The following is a 10807-nucleotide window of genomic DNA, read 5'->3' as shown; positions in this document are numbered from 1 at the left end:
CATTTTGTAATGACCACAGATCATCTTGCTGATATCTTTACAAAACCGTTGGATGAAAAGAGTTTTCTACGAATCTTGGCGAGCTTAGGTATGTTAGACGCGAATGCTGTTCCTGGTCTACAGTCGTCATAAAGAGATTGGTGATGTTGAAATTTTGATGTCGAATTTTGATTCATTCAGAGGTTACTGTTCATTCTACCACCTTCGACATGCTTCATTTTCGACATTCCGCTGAATGATTTAGGAAAAGGTTCGTTACTTTGTCTCAGCGCATAAGTGTCGATACTTTTCATTTTTTTCGCTAGTTTGATACGTTTATTTTTTTTGTGTGTTTTTCGTTTCAAAATCAAAAATACCAAAAAGATTTTCTTATTTTTGTTCTTTTCATTTAAAAATCAAAAATACCAAAAATATTTTCTTATTTGTGTTTGATTAACAAGTTTGTATAGTTGTTTGTCGAAGATTTTTAAGTGGAACATGGCTTGCAGCTCTTGGGGAAGGTATACATTCGAAACTTTGTACTAGTTAAGAAGTCCCTAGAAGCATGTTGCAGCATGTTGACTCAAGCCTCCATGACTCAATGTGTTTTCAAAAGCCTTAATTGATTTTTCATCACGAAAATACCTTCCCAATTAGGCTATATTCACATTAGTTCCTGAGCTACCTTACTCTTCTCACATGAGTTAAGAGTTTCCTGTTTCGTCCACTTATAGTAGAGGTACTTTCGCTTCTCAAACCAATCTTTTTCATCCAACATTCTTTCACGATCCACACACAATGACATATGTCCAAGAGATCTCTAGTATAAACCAATCAGGATTTAGGCATATCAAATGTTTGTATTTATGATCCCAATTCATGAGACCGTGAAGAAGATGAAACATTCAATGTATTGACGATGAACTTTTTGTTCAAGATTATAACGAAACATTTGTTTCAATACCATTTTTCGATATCCAAAATCATATTCTTTTGTTTAGTGTGGTCTTGCTAAAATGTTCGACACCCACGACATTTTTACCCAACAAGATCCAGAATTTAAGTTTGTTTTAGAATATGATTTCTATCTGGATTTTCATTTTAATTCTTCATTACAAAATACATTTTCCATAACTTACTTGTCACTGACTACACTGGTCAAACAGGTAATTTTGTTTACAATTTTTCACACTTATGTTAAGTTGTGATTTGTAACAAAATTTTAGCCAACCTTCGAAGATTTTTTAAAAGATGCCCTTCGATACTCCTCTATGAGTAGTCGATTGTAATTCACAAGAAACCACACAAGATGTTTGACATCTCTCTTAATGTAGAACGAAGCGATCTTTGCCTGGGATCTTACTGCTTTATGTCGAATTTTTATTGACATCACAAATATAAAAAAAATTTATCTTGATCTCATCACATTCTTTGCCACACATTCTCATACACATAAATCCTTGAGGTTCTGAGTAATACCAACTCAGGCTGATGATTTCGACAACTATGGCGTATGACTTCGCTTTTCATCCCAAAAGTGAAAGAGCCTTACCTCCATGCCGAAGGTTTATGATGGTTCTTATCTCATTGGTACACTCGAAACGATTGATGGATGTGACGTTCTGGTTCCTACGCGGGTTTCAAGGAAAAGTGATCATCACTTTTTCAGACGTGGCTAACTTTACGGCTACATGTCCGATTTTCTTGGTGACACGTGGCTTAGCATTTAATTCTCAAACTGCTTCAAATTCAAATGGGGTTTACGTATAAAAGGGGTTTTGGGGGTTTCATTCCAATTTTACGCATTCAAAATATCCCCAAATTGATCTACTCTCTTTTCTTCTCAAATTCTCAAACCCTAACAATGGCGGCCACAAATGCTCATGTTGATCCATCTCAGACAACCGATGATATTACTTCTCAACCGCTTACGAAGATTCAAAGAACTAACCTCCAAGTTCAAGATGATGTTACTATGTATCATGAAGGTTTGCAAATGCTCATCGTTGCTTTAAAACACTCGGTTCTGTCAAAGGCCATGTTTTCTTCTTTTGATGTTCCATTATCTTGGTTTTCCCTTGCTGGTTCGACTGCGGTGTATAGCAAGACGATCAAGGTTATTACCTTCAAGTTGATCAATGATAAGAAGTTCAAACTCACCAAGAAGTTGTTTGCTCAGATCTTGGAACTTCCTACTGTTGATTCTTACTATACGGTTACGAATGAACAAGTCATTCATATCCTCAATGATATGGGTTATCAACTGCTACTTACTAAGATAAGTGATTTCAAGAAATGTTCTCTACCATGTTTATGGAATTTTCTTTTTGGGATTTATCTTCGATACTTGACTGGTCGAAGTGTTGGATTAGATAAAGGGAAATTGGAAATTTATGCCTTGGTGGCATGCATCTATTATGATATTCCTGTTGATTATACAACTCAGTTATGGGATGAGTTTGTCAAAAGTGTTAGCAACATGAATGTGGTAGACGGGATATCATGTGATCGATACTAGAGTTTGATTCTACAATATACATATGAGAAGGAATGAATTCAAGTTCCTGAAGATGAAGAAAAAGCTGAATTTTTGTTGTATCACTTTTCGAAGTCAGTGGAAGATAATCTGGATATGTTTCCAACCGTTGCTCGTATTCCGGATAACATGCTTCGAAAAGTTGATCCCTCCAATCCGGTGCTGGTGGCATACAACCCAACAATTAATCCTTCGACTGAAACGGGTGTTCTTTTATCTAAGAGCACAGGAGGTACATCGAAAAAGAGAAAGGAGTCAAAGAAGGATGTTAAGGGTAGTCCTTCGAAACCTAATGCTGAGAAAGTAGAGAAAGTCGTCAAAGCTACTCCAAAGAAAGTGGTTAAGTCTGATCCACCACCAAAGCATGTTCAAAAGCCTCCCGTTGAAGAATCAAGTTCACCTAAGAAGTATGTCATACCTCGCAAACTGGGATTTTGAAAAGACTGAAGAAAATAGCTCACAGGCCAAGTCATTCACCAGAGAGGTCTAGCAGTTTTTCTCCAAAAGATGTTTCGAAGGTTATTCGCAAACCACAAATCAATCAAAAGGGCTTAGTCATCTATGAAATTCCCATACCTGTGTAAAGACATGGCAAAACGCATTTCGAAGAAGAAAAGGAGAGTGGTAATTGAAGATGAAGATGAAGTTATACCTGAATCGCCAGTTCGTGATGAAAATATAGTTGTTCAATCACCAACGAGGTATTCTCCAATCCAGTCAACTTTCAAGGAGATTGGAAATCTTGGTGGCTCTGTTAACACATCTAATGTGGACACAACCACTAATCTAGGTGAACATGCGAAACAATCAACTCCTGAGAAGACGTTTGTCACACCACCTGGAGTCTCGAATGTCGAATCAGTTTCTGAGGAGGTTCGAACTTCTGGTATCACTGCGAACGTATCTGATACGGATGCAAATGTCAATAAGGGTGAAGGAGTATCAAATAATGCAGCTCAAGGTAATCCTAACCTTGTTATTTCTTTTGACACTTCTACAGTTGATAAAACCACCTCTTTACCACTATTTCAAACCAATCCTTCTACTACTTTACCTCAATCAACCAATTCACCAACTTTTGAAAACATAATCAATCAACCTATCACTTCTCTATTTTCATCCCAATCCACTGATCCCAACATTGTTCAAGAAGATGACCACAGTGAAGACAAAGGGTTTTATGGGAACGTTTGTTGAAATCGAATTTGATCCGGAAGAAAAAAATATTCCAGATCATATGTTGATGTCTGGGAAACAGTTTAAAATCCTCAACCGAAAGCTTAACTCTTTGTTACAGCTTCAAGCTGATGCAGGGGGTAAGCATTATGTGTCTGGTATCGAATTCGATGTTATGCTCAAGGCTCAAGAGCATAGACTTCGAGATGCAATTGACTTGCTATCGAATTCGATGTTATGCTCAAGGCTCAACACAGTCTTCTTCATTTAATGAAGAGGTAAAAGATTTGAAAGCTATTGCAAGGGAAAGGAATTTCTTGTTTGTTCAAGATGTCATAAAGGTTCGAGAAGATGTCAACTTCAAAATTGAGTAACTTCATGTTGATATGTCGAAAGAGATTGCAGCATTAGATCACAATTATTCCTCTCTTCACAAGAAGGTGGATATTATTGCTGATGTTGTAACTAAAGTTGTTGAATGGTATAATTCTCTACTTCCGAAGGATGACAAGATGGCAGAAGAAGAAGTTAAAAGTTTTGGTAATGTTGATAAACTGTTGGTTGAGTTGAAACGTTTAGTCTTGAAGTCTGGATTTGTTTCATCTTCGTTGATTTCTCCAGAGCTTCTATCTGAGAAGTTTAAAATGTTGGAGTCTACCATTCAAAAGGAGCTTGCACCTCTAGCGAAGCTAATCAACTTAATGCCAACTGATGCCCCACCTGTTCATACAGGGGTGCAAGGGGGAGAAAAGGATGGTGTTTTCATAAATATGAAAGCTGGTACAAGAGGTAGTGGTTCTGGTAAAACTGATGATGATGCGAAAGTAGTTGGAAAGATTTTGACTACTCAAATTCCAAATTCGTTACCAAAAACATCCATGATAATAACATCAACAACAACAACAACAACAACAACAAAACCAATAACCAAGGGAATTGTGATTGGATCTGCTGGTGGAGGTTCAAGTTCTTCGAAACCACCTCCTACTACTCAAGAAATGAAGAACAAAGGAAAGGATATTTTTACTGAAAAGAAAGTTGCTCTTGAAAAAGAGATGGAGAAACAAAATCAAATCCAGAGTATTCTTCGTCAAAGAGAAAATGACCCTCATGGTCTCAACAAAGGTGATCCTACAAAGTTTTATTCTTATGAGTATATCGAAGCTTTGGTTGTTTCAGGGGAGATTCATGACTTCGAAAAAGCACCTAAGAAAAGTTACGATACAGAGAACACTAATTTTAATCAGTTGGACTTTCCAATCAACAAAATGATGTTCTTGGAAGAGCAGTTTGAGATTGCAGAAAAATATAAAGACAAAGTTGAGTTTAAACGCATGAAGTTTCGATTCCATGCAGTGCTTCGAAAAAGGGAGGAGGATATATGGTCTCTAGTCAAGATAGTTCGTGTTCTCAGTATATCCAAAGATGTTCTATTTGAGGGTATGTTGCAGAATTATCGATATCATGCAGTCCGAGCCAACAATGTTGTATTTGACTTCTCAATTGTAGACTTCCCTTTAATGAATCTACATGATTTGCTGGTTGTTGCGAAGATTTTGAAGAGTGTTGATGTTTCGAAGCTACAAGTGACGAACAAAGAAGATTTTTTTATTGGTTTTGCTCACGTGAAGGTGTTTATTGATGGTTACTATGGTTCTTTGGCATTAATAGACGTTGAGTTAGCTCAAGCATTGGATAAATAGATCACTGTTCCTCAATCTATGTTAAAGAGTAAGGCTAGTTTGAAAGATTATGAAGATGGAGAGATTTGCTTTAAACCACTAGGAATTGTGTTTGTTGGCAAAAACAAGAAGGGAAACAACACAAAATTTATGTTTCAAGTGTGTGATGTTGAGAGGTATACCATGCCTCATTACACAAATCTCATGGTTTGAATGAACAGTTGTGCCAAGAACAACGAAAAGGAAAAGGCTGAAATTTGAAAGGTGATCAATTGGTATGCTGAAATTCGAAGAGTTGTTCACCAAGTTGCTAAGATGCTAATGTCTTAGATTCGAAATTTCTCACAAAGGGGGAGAATGTTGTGGTCGAAAGTGATTGTGAGATGTCTAAAATGTCTAGGGAATTCAGTGTGTCGAAAGTCAGTTTGTAAAGTTTATTATAAGGGCATTTATGTAAGGTCGAGTCCCTTATATTTTGTTTTTGTATGCTTTTTTTATCCCTATAAATATGGGATGGATACATGTTTAGAGGATAGCATGAATACTTGCATTGTACTCTCATATTCTCTTGTATTCTCTGAAAGCATAAATTGAGCCAACCAGATTATATTTAGATCTTGTGTTCTAAATCATTTCTTAACTCTGATCTCGTATTGCAAACTCGATTCAATCTACACTACATGGAGAATCCAAATCAAACAATTTTTTTTGAAGAATGCTATCAAAAGAAACTTAGTCAGAAACAAAACTCACCCCTTGACTAAATACAATTACCAAGTCAATTGAAACCAAATATAAAACAAAAACTCATACATGAAATTTGGCAACTGAAAGAAACTCGATTCATGATTCGTGATTATAAACATAATTGCAAAGAAGCTAAATTAAATAATTAATCATGACCAAAATTACTTTCCCCTAGTTGCTTTAGTTGAATATTATCTCTTTTGTGTAATCACCCTCCTCTAGTTTCCACCATCAGTATCTTTTAAAAAACTTTCGGTTTGGTATTTTTTTTGCCAATAATGTTTCTTTTATGCTCTCTTCATTATATTTGCAACTTTTTTGGAAACTTCATTGTCATCCTGGTTCTCATTATGGATAGTTTGTGTTTATCAATAGGATTAGTGACAAGGGAGGATTTTCTTTTTTTATAACAGCTGAGATTTTAATAGAAACCAACTAGTAAAAAACTAGCCAAACAAAAACAACAATAAACATCAAACAATGGGTTTTGGAGCCAACCCACCCAGTTAATTACTTTTTTGGACCTAGCATTACACCATAAGAAAATTTGAGTGACAAAATTGTCAAAAAACTGCCCCATTTTCGGCTTTTGGGTCGCAAAAAGCAAGGCATTTCGAAATTTCCAAATGTGCCACCAAGCAGAAAAAAAATAATCCCTTCACCCATGTTTTGGCTTTTCTAGGAAGATGAAGGGACGTGAACCAAGAGCATCAATCAAAGAAAGAGAGAAAAGTATCAACGTCAAGGCCCCACCAACGAAAAATCTGCTCCCTTAACTTCGAGGCAAGCAAATAAGAAAAGAACAAATGAGAAGAACTTTCCAAGGCAGCATCACAAATCGGGCAAAGCAGAGAAGGCACATCAACCCCACGTCTATCAAGATTAAGTCTAGCAGGAAGTGTATCCCTAGACAACGTCCAAGCAAGAACGTTCACCTTAATAGGGATCACCTTACACCACCTTGTAGAATGAGATGAAGATGGTAAGATGTTGTCATCCAAGAAATTACAGGCAGACGTCACAAAAAACAACTCGTCACCTGTAAGAGACCAAAACCTTCTATGTGTAGAGGAAGAAAAGGAACAGGAAGCAATTAAATCCAAGAAAACTTGCCATTGGGAGTTTTCGGCCCCTCCCCTAGGAAACCTACAGAAAGAAACCCACAAAGAGGAATGCTCCAACTTCTCTTTAACTTGAATAGACTTATTCAACTCCAAATTATATATTCTCGAGAATTGAGACTTTAAAGAAGAATCATCAATCTACACATCCTCCCAAAATAAAGTAAGAGCATCATCACCAACCATCTTTTTGCAAAACTAAAATAAATCTAATCCTTTCTCAGACAACTTAAATTTTGCTTTCACGATATCGATCCAAGTAGAAGAACTATCGGTAGGCAAAGAACACCCAATCAAAGATTTTTCTCCATAAATCGCCTTAACGACTTTCACCCACAGGGCATCTTGGCTAGAAAGAAACCTCCACACCCACTTGAATAAAAGTGCACGATTCAGGGCAAAAACTTTGCACACCCCTAAACCACCATTACTTTTATACGCTAAAACCTTCTTCCAATTAATCTAAGTGATTTTTTTCTTCTCATCCATCTCTGCGCCAATAAAAAATTTGTTGCACAAAGCTTCAAGGTCCTGCAAAACCCCAATAGGGGCTTTAAAAAAGACATGAAAAAAGTAGGAATAGGGCCCAAGACTGACTTAAGTAACGTCAATCTCCCACCAACTAATAAAGTCTTAAATTTCCATTTAGAAAGTCTCACCACAACCTTTTCCACCACGTCTTTCCAAGACTTAGCACAGTTCATCGCACCACCTACAACCGAGCCAAGATACGGGAACGGAGTGACCATATGGCCACATCCTATATGATTCGCCAAATAATAAACCTGCTTAGAATGAACTCCAACACCAAGAAAAGAGCTCTTAGAAATATTAATTTTCAAGCCCGAGGCTAAAAAGAAACATTGGAGAACTCGAACAATGGCATAAACATTTAACTCCTTCCACTCGCCCATAAAGATAGCATCATCCGCATAAAAGAGACGAGAAATACAAAGATTAGACTATGAATCGAGATATATACCAGAGAAAAGACCTCGATTAATCACCCTAATAAAAGCCACATGCAAGCTTTCCATCACTAGAGTGAAGATAAAATGAGACAAAGGACCACCCTGTCTGAGACCTTGAAAAAACTGGAACTCGTCCGTCGCCGCCCCATTCACAAGAACCAACGCCCTAGAAGAGGTGAGGCAACCTTGTATCCAACCCCTCCAAACAAAACCAAAACCCATTTGACAAAGAACATCATCAAGAAAGTCCCATCTCACCGAATCATAAGATTTTTCAAAGTCTACTTTAAACACCATTGCCTTCTTTTTCTTCCTCTTACACCAAGAGATAACCTCAGTCATAATGAAAGGGCCATCTAAAATTTGTCTACCTCTAACAAAAGCAGACTTCTCCGAACTAACCAATCCTTCAATCACCAAAGGCAAACGATTAGACAGAATCTTACCCACAATCTTATACTGACACCCAATAATACTGATAGGTCTAAAGTCCTTGGTCAACTTTGCATCAATGACTTTAGGAATAAAATAAAAAAATGAAGGCTTGTACCCTTTCAGAAAAGAAAAAGACCGAAAGAACTCCAGGATCGCAGCAACAAAATCATCCCCAAGAATATGCCAAAACCATATGATAAAATCAAAAGAGAAGCCATCCGTACCTAGGGATTTATCAATCCCACAATCCCAAACCGTTCTCTTACTCTCCTCGGGAGTCACATCCTCCTCCAAAACTACAGTCTGAGTAGAACTGAGAATATTAGAAAACTCATGATTAACCAACGCACAAGCCTCCATCGGTTTAGCAAACCGATTTTTAAAATGATCCAAAAACTCAGCTTTCATAAGAGATGGGTCATCTACCCACTCTCCCTCATGTAGAATACCACAGATCGCCAGTTGTCTTCTTTTTTTTGTTAAGAATCCCATGAAAATATTTCAAATTTTCATCTCCTTGAATTACCCAACAAATCTTAGCTTTTTGCGCCACATCCTTAGCCTCAATCTGACCAATTTTCACATTCTCTTTAACAAGAGTCGCACGAGTCACAATATATGTCAGATCAGCAACACCTTGATCAATTTTAGAAAACTTCTTGAGAATATCAAATTTCAGAGCAGCCCGAGAATCTTTAATTTTAGAATTCCACAGCCTAATATTACTTTTTAAGGGTTTCAAATTTTTTCAAAGCAACCATCGCATTTGAATCAATGACACCATCATTTTTTTATGATTCTTCCACTACCTGATCAAAGCCATCCATAACAAACCACGAATGGAACACTCTAAAAGGCGTAGGACCATAATCCACAACCGATTCTTTTAAAAGAAAAGGACGATGGTCCGATAAATAACGATCAAGAATCACAGCTAAAATAAGAAAACTTCAGAAATAAGAAATCCGTCCAATTTACTCATTTTACCTGTAATTCTGTCTGACCAAGTAAAAGAGGAGTCACCAAGCAGGACATCAAACAAGGATGCATTAGTTATGAAATTATTGAAAACCGCCGCATCCATGGCATTAAATACCGACCCATACCTCTCACTTTCACACCGAACTTCATTAAAATCACGAATAACAATAGTCTCCCCGTCCCACCTGTTAATCTCCCCAGAAAGATGATCCCAAATAATTCTTTTCTCCACACTTGATTGGGGAACATAAATAGACACCACCAATAAATTCGTGTTCGTAGGAATCCAAATCCCCTCAATAATAATAAAATCAACTTTAACAAAAATCTTAGATTTTGAAAATCTAGATTTATCCCAAATACACAAAATACCAACCGACGAACCTCTAGCCAAGCTACAAGCACGATCAAAATCAAGGTTTCCCAAATGGATCTCATTAAAGCCACATCAACTCGCCTTCTTTTCGTTTCTTGCAGGGATAAGAAAGAAACATGATGCTTTCCACATAAATCTCTAATCCAAGTGTGTTTCAGCCCCTTCCCTAACCCTTGAATATTTAGGGATAAAAAACTCATTGATTAACATTCAAAACTCCAAAAGTATTAATCAATTCCGGAATATTTTGCATGCACCCTTCCATAGAATATCTCACAGCTTACCCAATATCAATAAAAGCATTCAACTCTTCTAACATAGAAAAAGTTTGAGGCCTTTTAAGAATTCTTACCGAATCCCCCAAAGATGTTTGAGAGGCCGAATTTGCCCATCCGTCTCCCTTAGCTTCTGGTTTATCATTTGCATTTCGAGAAAAATGTTTCTTGGGCCAAGTACTAGTTGCATGATCTGACCCGGTCGAGGATGAATCCGAGAGAGGGGAAAGCAACATGGCAAAGAATATAATTCTAATGGAATCGTCGAAGATGAAGTGGTAGTAGATAAGCAGAGGACGTTGATGAATATGAATAGCAAAATGAAATTTGTTATGTTTAATAATAATAATAATTATTATTATAATAATAATAATAATAATAATAATAATAATAATAATAATAGTATTGACAATAATAACAAAACAAAATTATAATTTTTTAAAGAAATTATTTTTTATATTAAGCAACCACATAGGTTTGCCTAAGCCCTTACCCTTTGCAAATATGCAAACTCATCTTCTTTCTAGC

At 36.7% G+C, this 10807-nt stretch overlaps 1 protein-coding gene across 1 annotated transcript; it reads right to left on the bottom strand.

Annotated features, from left to right (window-relative positions):
- Positions 1-9083: 9083 nt before the first annotated feature.
- LOC145122255 (uncharacterized) lies at positions 9084-10515 on the bottom strand. The gene is made up of 4 exons (XM_079057887.1): positions 10357-10515; positions 9635-9923; positions 9482-9581; positions 9084-9363 (listed from the first exon to the last, which is right to left on the bottom strand). The coding sequence occupies exons 1-4, from the start codon at positions 10513-10515 to the stop codon at positions 9084-9086; spliced, it is 828 nt and encodes a 275-aa protein (XP_078914013.1).
- Positions 10516-10807: the final 292 nt, after the last annotated feature.

Source organism: Lactuca virosa, chromosome 6 (assembly GCF_052849685.1).
Source record: "Lactuca virosa cultivar CGN04683 chromosome 6, Lactuca_virosa_CGN04683_v6, whole genome shotgun sequence".
Taxonomy (NCBI): Eukaryota; Viridiplantae; Streptophyta; class Magnoliopsida; order Asterales; family Asteraceae; genus Lactuca; species Lactuca virosa.
This window is presented reverse-complemented; position numbering and strand designations above follow the sequence as displayed.

Bases quoted from the DNA above. Each gene is read 5' to 3' on its own strand.
- LOC145122255 (XM_079057887.1), bottom strand. From the start codon at position 10,515: ATGTTGCTTTCCCCTCTCTCGGATTCATCCTCGACCGGGTCAGATCAT. The intron at 9,924-10,356 runs GTAAGAATTCTT...ATTATTATTGAG, and splicing joins AAACATCTTTGGGGGATTCG to GGGATTTGGATTCCTACGAA. The intron at 9,582-9,634 runs GTAAAATGAGTA...TTCTTATTTTAG, and splicing joins TTGGTCAGACAGAATTACAG to CTGTGATTCTTGATCGTTAT.